General features: G+C 34.7%; 1 protein-coding gene across 4 annotated transcripts in view; it reads right to left on the reverse strand.

The window, feature by feature from the left end:
• The window catches only part of LOC113518471 (kalirin), a 271,700-nt gene that overhangs the window by 126,479 nt on the left and 129,904 nt on the right, over window positions 1–15,317 (reverse strand). For all 4 annotated transcript variants that reach the window (XR_008253032.1, XM_052896497.1, XM_052896496.1 and 1 more), the window contains exon 30: window positions 4,048–4,297. Coding sequence is in view for 3 of the 4 variants with exons in the window: in XM_052896497.1 (XP_052752457.1) it covers window positions 4,048–4,297 (250 nt within the window). In the remaining variant the exon portion in view is untranslated. The remainder of the gene's footprint in view (window positions 1–4,047; window positions 4,298–15,317) is intronic.

Genomic DNA, 15,317 nt, shown 5'->3' on the forward strand with positions numbered 1-15,317 from the left:
ATTAAATTTTCATATTATACGCTCATTTTATGAGGGAAGGATCCTAAAATTCCCATGAGACAGGTAGATAAGGGTTCCGCATGAATGCATATTAGAATTTAGCGTCCGGAAAGACAAATACAGTACACTGATGGGAAGAAGTGGGATCAAATCGGTAACACTCAACTCACACTTGATCGATTTTATTTTTTCTATATCTACTGGCACGAGACAATGAATTCGGCTCTAAAGAGCTATTATCTGAAGAGCTATCTCTAAAATTTGTATTACAAAGAAACCGTTGTAAGAATTTAATTTAATAATACATTCCAGTACCAGCTGCTTTAACGTAGTTTTTGGTACTCTATATAAAACAAAACGCCTTTATTAAACAATCAATTCAAATTTTAAATTTCAGAATAAAAACAGCAATTCCAAATTATCTCTCAATAAGATGACAATGATCCGGCCGCATAACTTCAGAAGCTGATAATCGAAGGGGAAAAGTTCTTGACTGGCAACCCCATGCAGACAAAAGTATTTTAGTGCGACCCCCGCCGGGTTGAGTGACACCTCAAGCGTAGCAGGGAGTCGATGGGTGCAAGTGACACGGGATCGTATTTTGTGGCCAAAAATTCGAATGGGGGAGACCTATATTCATCAATAGACGATAGATGGATTTTAATAATGAACCAACCCAATGACTTTATAACGCAAGGTTACTTTAAATTTGTCACCTTTGCTACGTCGATAAACCGTTTTCGGTAATATCACTTAGACATTCATAAACTCGCATAATACTCGTCTAATATATCTTGAAAGCACTATTGTCTCAAATAAAACAAACATCTCAGGCGCCAAGACAACCGTTAAATCTAATGAATAACACTGCCATTGCCCTCCTAACACATTTTGTATAAACGAAATCCTCATTAGACCGAGCAAAATGTATACAGATAACGTCTTAAGGTGAATTCAGTCGCCCGTACGACACAACTACTGGATATGTTAGTATATATTATGTTTGCTCGTGAGAGATCTGGCCGCTTTGGTTGCTTCATAGTTTAAGATTTCTTTTTGTTAAAAAAAAATCATCTTTAGTCTTAACCAAATTAGGAATGGTTCTAATTAAGAAAAAATGCTTCAAAATCGAGTCATTTCTTTAATACCATATTATATTCGTACAATGGGACACGAATCTTTGTTTTAAACAATTTTGTCATATTTTAATACAAATATTGAATATTTTGTAGGATTGTTAAGGATATATAAGGATGTTTGATGTATTTTTTTTATACAACTTAGAATGGCAAACAAGCTGACGGCCCACCTTATGGAAAGTGGTAACCGTCGCCTATAGACATGAGCAGTACCATGGACGTAACAAAGTATACTGTTTCGCCCATGATACCTCCCATGCGTTGCCATTCCTGAGAACTCAGGTGTTATTCCTCTGTATGCAATAGTCTGGATTTTTGTCAGCACGTCGCTATAGCACTATGAAATTTCATACCTTTTTTTGTGACTATCACTTCCGCTATGACACACAAATTATTATTGTTGACAACATCATCAAGTATTATATATTATTGTCATTTTCGTATATTATATATACAAAGATGAGTGTATAAAGTTATATATAGTAGTTATATATATATATATATATATATATATATATATATATATACATATATATATGTGTGTATGTATATTATTACTACCGCATTCGAGTATTCATTTAAGTATGACACTTCCCTAAGGTTTGCTGGGAGAGGATACTTTTAGCATTAAATCTGCATTATACATATACATGTACTAATAAATAAATAAATATAATTGAAAAAAGAAATGCCTTGTTTACGTAATTAGCTGCATCCCGTGGCTTTACTCGTGAATATACCGTGATATTGAATAGCCTATAAATTTCCTTAGGAAATAACCTATCAAATGTAAAAAAAAAATGTATCCGACTGGTAGTTACAGAGATTTGCTCATTCAAAAAAAAACAAACAAAATCTCACGTACTATCATATCAGTATACATAATTCTATACCGATCTTCCCACTAAGGACGTATCATTCCATCCCCGGTGGGGACGCGCAACCTTCCTCGTTAAGATTTGGAGGCTGGAGCCCTCCCTTTCGTCCTGTCCCTCCCACGCTGTGCGATGTAATTAAACTGCCCGTTAAGTATCAGTTGTTTGCTTGTCTAGAAGTACTTTCGTATAGTTATTTGAATCTGGCATGATCTTGAAAGGTACAAACAAAAACTCTAAAGTTTGCACCCAACATTATACGCTTTGGGCCTTCTTGAACTTTTATTTATATACTAGAATAATATTTAGAATTATCTAGAAAAATGTGACTCACTTTATCGGCAATCTCGGTAATGTAACAGTTTAACCTTCTGATGGTCGTAGATTCTATCTCCGTATATACATTGGCGTATTTAGAGTCATTTTCTAGGGAAAGGCTCCATCATCACAGTCCCTCGTCTGTTCCCTTAAAAAGGCGCAACGTGCTCTCAGACATGTTTTGCGATATTTCTCTCGCATCCTGGGGTGAACACCAGACACTTCTGAGTGACCACGATCCACCCGGGTCCGCTTATATCAAATATATAAACCCGATATGTTCATTGACTATTGATAAAATGTAACCTATATATATACCAAATTCATAGTTATTGGTTCAGCTGTTAAGGTGCTAAAAACAAACTCTCGCTTTCTTATTTATAATATTAGTAAGGATTTAAAGTATTATATTAAACATACTATAAACACGAACAACAAAATAAAAATCCCCTTAGATCTATCCGTCACTGTCTTAATATACAAGTATTAATCGCGTAGACGCTTATTAAAAGTTACGTTGCGATAACGGAAAATATGTATGGTATAGTTTATCCGGTTCAGGACTAATCCCGTGATAACTTTTATTTTTTAAGAGAAAGAAAAAAGAAGGTTGTTGCCTCTGGTGTTTTTATATTTTTATTGTGTTAATTATGTGATATTTTCGCTAATTCTGAACCGATTCCGATGTCTTTTCATAATAGCTTTACGATAAGGGCGACAATGGGTGTATGACTTATTAATTAATGACAATAGAATTCGCTATTTTTTTGGAGAGATAAATCCCAAAATATATGTCAGTTAATATGTTTAACACACATTAATTACGATGTCTTTGATTCCGCGATGAGTCAATCTGGAATAGAATATCTAAACAAATATTATGAAGAGAAAGGATCTGTTTTTTGTATGTTTATTTGGTCGTAATGGGTAAATTAAAAATAAACTTAATCGATTTTAAAATGGTCTCGCCTATACAAAGCTATATTATCAACGAGTAATACGGACTGTATCTTACTTTAAAAAAAAATTAGAAATTAACCTATATCTACTCGAGCGAAGACGGGACAAGTTAATAGTTAATTTACAAGTTAATAATTTATAATAATAATATAGATAAGTTTGAAAAGCAAGGAAATATTTACAAATACTCTCTTTAGAAAAAAAATTCTCTACGTCCCTTTATACGTTTATTTTATTATGTCAAGGCGAGGCGAGGCGAGGCAGTGTCAGGATCGAAGATCCTGCAGCTTAGAGGTGTAATCACTTATGGAGCGACTTAACGTCGGACAGTTTTGTCGGCTGTTCCTTACTTCTGATACGGGTATTTCAAACTGACACGGTATATGATTGAGAGAAAAGTTTTATCTATACTTGTACAAGACAATCTATATGTCTATTTATGGCAGTATATCTATCTATCTATTAGTAGTTTAATATAGTGGCACGTAACATAATAGTTTTGCTAAAATATCAATTATTTTAATTTTAGAGAATAGAGCTACGCTATCTGTTTTAATTACTTAGATAAAGGAGTTTAGAAAGACGATAAACATGTTTTTCACACTACTCGTTAAATGTAATTTAAGAAAAAACCTAAAAAAATAGTCAAATACAAAAAATTACCGCTAAACACTTTTCTGCTATTTTGTAAGCAATTTGCTAGAATCAATTATTCTTAAGTTATCCCAATCTATGAAACTTAAGAAATGACTTACCTAACGCCTCTTCACACGGTTGGCTGAGTGGACGTCTTGAGGGCGAAGTCTTCTGTTGTGGTTGCGGCTTGAGAACGTGCGCGGGCACTGCCCCTTCTTGCGGAGGCTCCCCAGGAACCCTGACCACCCACCAGTCGGTGCGGCCCTGGCAGACTTCTACCACTTCCACTTGCTGACCCTTTGTGACTGTTAGCTCACCAGCACCAGACGCGGTATGCTCTGCTACCACCCAAGTCATTTCTGGACCAGCCTGAAATAATATGAAAATAATATTATTTGCATTTTAGACACCAATCAAGAATTCATAAGTGGAGACTGAATTAAACTAGCTATATTCAGCAGCTTTGCTGGGTATTTCCTTTACGTATAGTTGACTATTTAAAATATGAACATTTTCAATAATCAAGTAATCATATATCAGCGTTGATCATGTAAAAAAATTCTACATATAAAACAATAACATGCTTTTATAGTATTATTAGTAAAGATTATTTAATATGCTAGGACCACACAGCCTTAAAATCTTCCTTTCCCGCGGCTGTCATAAGGGAAGACTAAGGAAACTTAATGATCGAGTGATGGGTAGCAGTGTCCCTCTTAAAACATCACGAAAGCATAACTGCAGTTACCAACTCGCCTGCCAATCGTGGCAACTACTTATAAAACCCCAATATATAGATATAGGAGCGGTACAGACATTACCCATGGCTAATTAAGATATGATTTCCGCTGAGAAAAACGTTTTCGACTACCATTCCACACCATATCAGCCGTTAACTTTCCACTGCTGAAGATAGACCTCCCCAATAAGGGGGGTTACCCCATAATTTACTTTTAATTGTTGTAAAAGAGACCCAAAATTTGTAATAATGACGTAAAAGGGTAATAGAAGGAATTCGACAATAGAAAACTTTTTTATGAAATTGGACAATATTTTTGAAGGATCACAATTTATAATTTTCGAACGTTAAAATTTAAAAATTATTCCCATACTTTGTGCAGTGTTCGATGAGAAAAGTTATTCCGTTTCATGTATTTTATTACAGAATTGTTATAATTTTGCTGCTACGCCTTTTGAAATAACGATAATATAAAATAAAACCAATATGATCGTATTTAAAAACATTATTTTTTATTAAAAAATACTTTTTTTTTCTTTCTTTTCAACATAACTTTGTTCAAGAGGTCAATTGATACGATTTTCAAAGGACATTTGTCTTTTAAACATTTCAGTTCGTTTAAATTTTTAAATGTATTGAATTTCAGATTTACTCTATCACTTGACAACTTATCAACAACTTATCGTAACATTAATATCTCTTCTTATCGAGGACCTATGTTATTTAAACAAAACTAGGGCATCACGCTTGTATTTATATCTAGTAATAAATTTTGCCTTTAGCTCCATACGCATGGATCCTGTAACTATTTCTAGGTGACGTATCAAAATAAAATATATACCAAATTTTAAGTACAAACTTCAGAAATACAACTGTGGATATAGCATTCTGTGCAGTAGTTTCGGTATGATTTCTGAATAAATATACGACAAACAGACAAAAATTCTTTATTTTTGTCAATGTGTTGTTATTATTATTTTAACTTCTATTGCCGTTATAATGATATCTCATATATTTCCTTATTTATCTTTTCTTAAATATCTCTCCCATGTACAGACATTGTCGAGTTACAATTTTATTATATTATTAGATATAATATATAATAGATAAAATAAGGATGTGCACATACACACAAAACATAGGTTACAAACACTTTCGTGTGAACCAAGAAACGTATAAATCCGGAAAATTAGTTTTGCGAAATTTTATTTGCGAAGCCCATAGCAAAAGTGATTCCGCCACGTAAGTTTCCAAGAACAGTCTGTTAACTTAGGTAAGTAATGAAATCTTTCGGTAGCCACCTACAAATATTCTACATAATTGAATGCCGAAAACGACAACCAAAATTCATTAGTGGATCTTTAGTATATGTTTGATAAGATAAGCGAATTCAATTAATGATATACTACTTGTAAGTTAATAGGATACTCGATTCAAACAAACCGGCCCCCCTGATCGAAAGTGGTACTTAACACTTATACAGATTAAAAGCACTAAGGGGTTGCCATTCCTGAGGAGTGAGAATTAATATAATACATATATAATCATTATCCAAGCATGTAAATAGCTTTATAATATTTTAAACTCATTAGTACAAAATAAGAAACAAATAAAAGATCGAATTGATTTAAATTTTAGTACACATATAAACAATACTCTTGATTAACACACAAGGTATTATATATTCAGATTCATGCGGACAAATCCACAGAATACAGCTTGTATAGAGTAACCATAGCTCATGTAAATGTTATATTTTTTCAAAATAAGGTATATATCACTTTTAATCTAATCATATTTATTTATTCTTTATTGTAAAATAATACTATGATTATTTCACTTAATTTCGATTTAAGCGTAGCGAATAAATGTAGTAATTTTTTAAATACCGTAATCAATAATTAATTAATGTATAAACATACACCAGGAATATAATATCTACAAAATCATTTCATGGAAACAATTAACTAACTGTTTATAATGAACGCCTCAATTATGTATTTTGCTTTCAATATCAGTTCGCGGCCTTGAAATCTGCAATATGATGCGCAGGTTAAGCACATAAGAGACGTGAAGTATTTCATCGATTGTTGTAATATGGGATTAGATTAAAAACTTTGTTATAAAACCTTTGGTAGTTGCTGGCCATCAATATTTGAAAATGGAATAAAATTTTGATGAGGACGTAGTTCGATCGACGACCTAAGAACACAGGGACAGTATCGCATTACATCGATTAAAGAAGTTTATATGAAAGATATACAACCACTTCATTGACTTTTAAAATTGTACGCTGTAAAGTACCTAGGTCTTGTACAATACCTATCAATATTGATATTTAGCACAGAAATATATTATGAACCAGTTATATATCGAGACTTCGTCTACGTGAATCAGTACATATGTCCTATGTGCCAAGTGAGAATATAACCTACCTGTGTTCCAAATTTTATTCAAATAAGTAACGTTTGCGTGAAAGAGTAACAAATATCCAACCGTCCATCCTTACAAACTTTCCCATTTATAATATTAATAGGATAGAATAGTTGCACAACATTATGAATATTCATTTTATTGGGTCGATACTTCTAGGTGGTACACATTCATTTTTCAGTTCCGTCAATACATGGACGGTACGGACTCTTGAATAACGTAGTGATTCCCTATCAGCAATTCTATAGAAATAAACTCTGTGATAGGGATGACAACAAGCGATATTTAATACTGACATTATACATACATACATATCTGTCACGCCTGTCTCCCATTAGGGTAGGCAGAAACAATGGAACGCCAAATACTTCGATTCAAACAAACCTCTTTCGTTTCTTTCACATTCATACATTTAAATAATCATTACATATACTTCACCTACTACAATTATATACACTTGGAATGAATGACAAAAACTAAATGAAGTATTTATAATTGTAAAGTTTTATAATACAAAGAGCAAACAAAAACGAATTAATTTTTGACTAACAAATTTTTGAATCCCCGTGGTCCTTGTGTATTAAATGTGGAAGATAGCGTTTCTGATTACTAATAAGTATTTGGTAAGCCGAGGCGTGGTAATTACATAAGCTACCTACAGGGACAACTTAATTTTAATAATGGAGACCTTGGATGAAGATCGAATTCAGTATTAGGAAATTTTATATGACCGAATATTTTCACTATATTAGATTACTTTTACGATTCCCAATCCAATGGGCTACAATGAATCATTATAAAAAGTCAGCTGTTTTCTGAGACTTTGAATATATGGTATCCCATATTTCCTTTGAGGTGAATTATTCGAAAATTCTTTCTTAACGGACGCTTATGTTATAAAATATTATATAAGAACATTCCAAATTTCAGGTTTCTAGACTTAGTAGTATTGACTGTGCATTGAATCCTATAAGTAACGACTTTAGTAATACAGTTTTTTTTTTAATAAATTTACTGATAAAATGTTATCGAGTAACATAGTCACAGTAGAATGCAGACGAAATGAGAACTGCCTTCTACTTTTAAAATTCACTCAAGATGAATATTTTGATCCATATCAATATTAAGAGGAAGGACTTGATTGTTTATATGTAATGGATAAACGTAAAAACTGTTTCAACGATTTCAAAAATTCTTTTATCTATAGAAGGATACTTTATCAGCGAGTAAAACAGTATATATTTTATTTCTAAAAATTATATCTACGTGTCATATTTGCGCGAAGTCGGGCAGGAATGCTAGTCTCCAATAAACTATATAGGAAAATATCAAATTATTTTTTTTTCTCAAGACCTTGAATAAATACGGCAATTTCCTCGATTATTATTTCTGGCTCCCTTTTGTTTTTAGTAGTCCAAATACGATTTACATAATACAGATTATCTATTCACATTTTTACATCTTTTTCACGGAACTAGAAGCAAACTGCCACAAATACCGTAATATTAATATTTATAGAGCACTGGCAGTAAATTTAATTATGAAAATGGCTTCGCATCATTTAAGCGGATTTCGTTCGAATACAAAATGTTTGTTTTTCTACTAGGTAGTACCTAAGATGATAATGCACTGATTTACATAACACGTAACAATAATGTACATAAGACATTAGTCAATCCTAATAAGGTCAATATTAATAAAAGGAAATTCTTTATTTTTTACATGTTTGTTTGTAACAGATAAACTTGAAAATTCTTTCACCTATAAAAAGCTACATTACTATGTCGGCTATATATTATTATAAATAAAAAAAATACATATCTCTAGGAAAATTACTATAAAATAACCCAAGGTTTAAAAAATTTACCTATTACAACTAATATAAAGTATTAATTTATATTTCTATAACCCGAGCGAAGACGGGGAGAATCGCTACTGTATTTTAGTCCTATGATAATCGACTTTCTCTACCTATCCCATAAACCACGAGTATGCGGCGATATAATAAACATTGCCCTATAATTTCAAGCAAGCAAAGGGTTATATATATCTATTTATATATAACAGTTATCTCAGATAGCATCTGAAGGATTAAATAGCTTTATATTTTACACGTTGTACAGTACGATTCCATACTACTATTTGCGCGCTATCCAATTTAATTCAAATCGATTCAGCCATTTAAACGCGATTAGAACTTAATGCGATTGCAGGTACACACTACCTACATACCTGATTGGGGGGTAAGGGATTGTTAGTAACGGGTTCTAACAGCCCCATTGCTAACAATAGAACCCTATCAGGTCGACCTCCACGATGAGCCGACTAATCTGACTTCATCCTCATCTGTCATCTCTCACTGGTGGCTCGCCAGCGTATACCGATGGTACAAGCGTTTTGAAAATGGAATGGTTACCATTCCATTTTACACATTAAAAATATATATATATCTAATTTTTATTGCCGACGTTTCGATGTGTAATCACGTCGCGTTATGTCCCGATCGTGAATTTCAAATATGTGGAAAGAACGCGTAAGTTTAAAATTAACCAAACGTGATTGAGCAACAAACAAATATCCCAAGCATCTTTTTGTATCTATATATTTTCCTTTTTATTTTTGTTTTGGCTATTGCTACACATTTTTTATTTATGCTACTGTTAGAGTCGCATAATTCTATGAATAAATTATTTCTTTCTTTCATCTTTACAAACTTTCACATTTATAATATTAATAGGATTCGTATAATCCAACGATAAAACTTTCTGGCGCAATGTTACGCCCTCAACGTGAAATGCCCATTGAATTCAGCTGGATATAGAAATTAATCGTATTAAGATTTGGTTATAACGCATAGGCACGTAAATGTAAATTAAGGTAGGTCAGTATCGGAACTGCCTACTGAATTAAGTGAAGACTATCCGATCTCGGATCTCGAGAGACGAATTATGTAAACGGAGTTTAAGATCGATCGACACTCTGTCCTTCTACTTATCCTTTAAAGGAGCTCGCTTGAAGATAGATCGCTTTCATATAACGAAGTGTATTGCGTCTTCCGTATTGAATTTCCTCTGACGTCACAAGACATTCCGGAAGGTTCTGGACCGAACAAATTAAGCAGCATCTAATATTACGGTTTAGTATATTATTAGTTTACGTATAATAAAATCATAACAAATCCGGATATTAAATATACTTGCCCATAGTAGTTGTAACGGTTTTCCTTAACTGTATATAATGGCTCTGCATGAATGAATCAAGAAAGTTTATTTAATTAAATATACTAGTACGAGGCCAACATAAAAAGTGAGTTTCTTCCATAAAAAGTGAGTTTCTTCCATAAAAAGTGAGTTCCTTCCATAAAAAGTGAGTTCCTTCCATCAAAAGTGAGTTCCTTCCATAAAAAGTAATCGTAAATATATGGTATACAAAGGTTAAAAATGTTTACGCAAATTCAATTTAAACAAAACAGAAAAGACTTTAAAACTGAAGGTTCACATTTAGACGATTACTACTTTGGTAACAAACAAGCACACAGCCGCCTGATGGTAAACGGGTTTACCGTAGCTTATGAACGCCTCCAACACCAGGTATGTCACGCATGCGTTGCGACCCTCAAAAAATCTTAATACGCCCTTTTTAAAGAACCCCTTGCTGTAATCTTTTTTTTTATTAATTTGTATATATATAACACGACCTCTGTGTCAATTTTGAACCGATATTGATAATTCTTGCAATCAAATGCGTGTTGGTTTTTATATAAATGGCCAGATAAGAGTTTCTGGGAAATGGGCCCAGAGTAGCCAGCTTATCGGCAATCTACAGGATACAGTTTGGTGAATGCGTGCAGTAGTTGCACGATCTGATCTTACCATCTCCCATCCACCCATGAACTACGAACATCCGGAATTTATACCCTTAGGTCGTAGAAATTCCACAGATCCGTACGAAGCGATACATCTCTTTGCTTCTTATGCGAACTGCTAAGAAATGGAATGTCCTTCAAACTTGTGTGTTTCCGAAGAAATACAATCTGGGACTCTTCAAGTAAATGGTGAATAAGTACCTTCTGGGTAAGGACGCTTCATCCTAGCTCTTATTTTTACTTATCATCAGGTGAGGTAAGATTAAGCGCAAACCCATTTTGCAATAAAAAAATTAAATTTATCACGATTAAAGTAGTTTTTTGTGTAAGAAATTCTTGAAATTGTGCAGTGACAATATATTCCACCCACATTTCGCATCTATCAGCAGATTATTGAAGTAAGCGGCAAACGGTTATGAGATTTTGTGGGATCGATGGTCATACACGTTAACACAAGGTACAAATAGATAAGCCAATTCACCGATACGAGATATCATCAGCATTCGCTAACAATAGACTGCGATAACACAACGCGTTCTGATAACGAATCTAATAGTTTTCGACGTGATTCAACTATTGTAGTATTTGTCATCACTTTCGAGTTCAATATGATTAATAATACAGAAACATGAATAATACCATGCGGTCCCAGCATAGAATTGGCCACACCATGCTTTCCCGTGGGTGTCATAAGAGACAATTAGAGGAACTTAAAAGTCAAAGGATGTGCATAACGTCTCTCTTAAAACATCACCAAAAGCCTAACTGCAATGACCAGCCCATCTACCAAGCGTGGCAACTACTGGCGAAACCACCTTGGGAGAACCCTATGTTCAACAGTGGACAGTTAACGGTTGACACGAATGAAATGAAAAAATAATACATTACTCTACTGTTACACTATACAAACTGTGACATGCTTTTTCAAACATTATGAGTATAACTACAACGAATTACCGGACCATATATTGCTAATCGTGTTTCTATTCAACAATGGTAAGGGCTGGGGAAACGAGCACCGGCCGGCGGGTAATCGGCTGTTAATCGAATCAATACATTGAAAGCTCTCCACATGCCGTGAAGTATATGATTTCACAAGACCTGTTAAGTTCAAAATGTTGTAAGTTACGTAGCGGATATATTAATAAAGAATATACGAATAAAAAACAAATTGAAACATTAAATTGTAATATAAAAAGTAACCAAAATGCACACAGCCTCGAGGAACACTGTCAATAGAGTGCATTCAACCAAATATGCTTTCTTTTCTAACTGTCCAGTGACATTAGAAGCAAACCGTGCTGAAAAATGTTCTTATAAGTTTTTAAAAGTATAACGTCTAGACGCGAAGTTTCTATTTTACGGTAAAAACTTCACTCATGCCCTCTGTTGCCATAAGAATCTACTTATTTATTTAATTCCGGACAGTTTTGATAGTAACTTTTATATGGAATATGAATCTATCTATCTTTTTTAGAACAAGTACAAGAAGATAAAAAGTTATGAAATTATTGTGGATGAAATCGCTACTAACATAAACACGACTGGCAGACCAATAATGATACTTCACCCATTTATCGGATTCTATTAATTTGATAATAGAATAAATATAGTACAAAAATAGTCTTTCGCACCAACCTCAGAATATTTATATAACCTAAATCATTATTTCTTCAAAAATCCAAGAAAATCTTGGCATCAGTATTCCATATATCAACTAGATATGATGCCATGTTGTAAATGAGCGTGAGCCAACAGATGGCCGAGGTTCAGGATTCGACGCGGCGGTATTATGGAAATTGCCTTTTAGGGTTCCGTATCTGTGGTACGCAAGACAAATGGCGAGAATGATATTGAGATGAACGTTTTGTGTTCGTGCACTTTTACTAACACTATATATGAAAAAAAGGAATTTGTTTATTATCTGCTGGTACTTCTACAAAAGCAATCAATAGTTTTGAAATTTGATAAATATGTAGGCTTTGGAATATAGAAAGATATTATAGGATATCCCAGTCGGGCAAATGCCCATAAGTTAATTACGACAATAGTTAACATATTCAATGACAAATACTATAATGGATATCTTTTGCCCGCGACTTCTTTCACATGGATTTTGGAAGAATTTTGTTGCATAAGATGAAAACCAATATAACAGGTTACATCTACGTGGTCTATCGAGTTAAAACATACACCAGATTTTAGATTAAACCTTCAGCAAAACAACAGTGAAAATTGCATCCAATTTGCAGCAGTAGTTTCACATGATACTGGAACAAACGTACATTATTATATGTTTACAGGTAAAGGGTATAAATATGCATTTTTTCCTAGAAGCCGTGGGAAACAGGTAATGAACAGCAGCTATATTCCACCCGATCGCACCGCGCGGCACATGAAATACTAAAAGAAAGATACATATTCGTCATTACCAATAATGGAGCGACACGGTGTGTGTTCGGTAGAGCGTTCACACAGCCGAGCACCAGCGGCTCCTGCAATATAGCGGCGGAGTGGTAAAATGTACATTCTTATACTGCGATCGAGATAAATCTCCGGTTACGGTAATAAAGCGTTCAAATTGAGATCATTGTTATTCATTTTTCAGCGAATTTAATTATAAAAATAATCAGCAATAAAATGCCATACAATCACGTTAATGTCTAACGTCCATGTCACATATATACCGGTTACGATTAAGAACACAACGCTCGAAGTTGTCGACGAGTATGTATACCTGGGAGAACTTGACCGATTAGGTATAAAACCAAATTCGACCGAAAAGACAACCGACGTATCTAACTCACCCGAATGCTGTTCACCCGGACACCGTTCTGAAAACTACGCCACTTCTTCTTACCTAAAATACCTCAAAGTTTGAAGACGAAGATTATTAACAAGTGCGTGTTACCGGTAATGACTTATGGAACCCAAACACAGTCCTATACAGTTGTCCGTATGCAAAAGCTTCAAATTACTTGGCAAGCTATGGAAAGGGTTATGCTTGGAGTTCCTTTATGTAATAAAATTCGAAATGAGGATATTCGCAAAAAAAAAAAAACAAAGTCACCATCATAGCTCGAAAGATAAACATGCTACAGTGGCAATGAGGTGGTCACATAACTGTAAGAACCGACAACCAACGGGGAAGGAGTAACGACCTCAAATGCATTGCAAAGAGTTAGTGGATGTGTTCTTTATAGCAGTCTATAGGGGATAATGATGATGAATCACGTTAATTGCCCGATCCATAAGCAATGACACACTATAGTGGCGAGACAATATTTTTTTGGGATTACAACCCAGACTACGCAACCTAGAGTCAATTCAAAAAAGTTCGGTTTCCAAATTGACAAGGAATCGAACCCGGGACCTGATTTACATAACGTTACACTGGGCCCCAGAGGTCGCGGACGGTCTTTTTAGGCGACTTCTAAAAAATGGTCTTACCAAGTTTTTAGTTTGATTTTTCCCCGCTGTTACACTGATAACTCTGAATCGATTTTAATAAAGCTCTTTGAAATCCATACGCTTTACTCTCATATTCGTCCCATATACGAGGTTTGTCCGGAAAGTACGTATAAAAGTTTTTTAAAAATTTTATTTTACAATTATTCAGGTAAATCAATTTTATCCCCTTCAAAGTACTCCCCCTGTGACATAATGCACTTGTGCCAACGCCGTTTCCACTGTGAGAAGGCTCCTTGAAAGTCCTCTGGTTGTAGGTTTCTCAGCTGCCCCGTCGTAGCTTTTTTTATCTCATTTATGTCCCCCAAATGCCGCCCCCGAAGTACTAATTTGGTTTTTGGGAACAAGAAGAAGTCACACGGGGCCAAATCCGGCGAATAGGGGGGGTGTTCGGTCACCGTAATGGAATTTTTACTCAAAAACTCACGGACAACAAGAGAGGTGTGGGCAGGGGCATTGTCGTGGTGAAGAATCCAACGCCCCTCTCGCGCCAATTCTGGACGAACTCGTGCCACACGAGCTTTGAGGCGTCTGAGCACATCGACGTAGAATTTTCCATCAACTGTCTGGCCTGGAGGGACGAATTCTTGATGGACAATCCCCCGAACATCGAAAAAAACAATCAACATTGTCTTGACATTTGAGCGGGATTTTCTTGATTTTTTTGTTCGTGGTTCCCCGGATGTCTTCCACTCTTTGCTTTCACGGCCATTCTTGCCGAGTTTCGAGAGAAACTTGATTACGACGCGCTGCTCTTCAACGGAAGCGGGCTCCATGCCGACGGGGTTTCGTTAAGAGGTAACTTCACAGATGGCGTGACAAGCCAGTTCGCACCGCACGGCGGTCAGACCAGAACTGAAGCATTGTTAGGGACATAAGGAAGG

The sequence above is a fragment of the Galleria mellonella genome, unplaced genomic scaffold (assembly GCF_026898425.1).
Source record: "Galleria mellonella isolate WM207_F2 unplaced genomic scaffold, CSIRO_AGI_GalMel_v1 utg33, whole genome shotgun sequence".
NCBI lineage: Eukaryota > Metazoa > Arthropoda > Insecta > Lepidoptera > Pyralidae > Galleria > Galleria mellonella.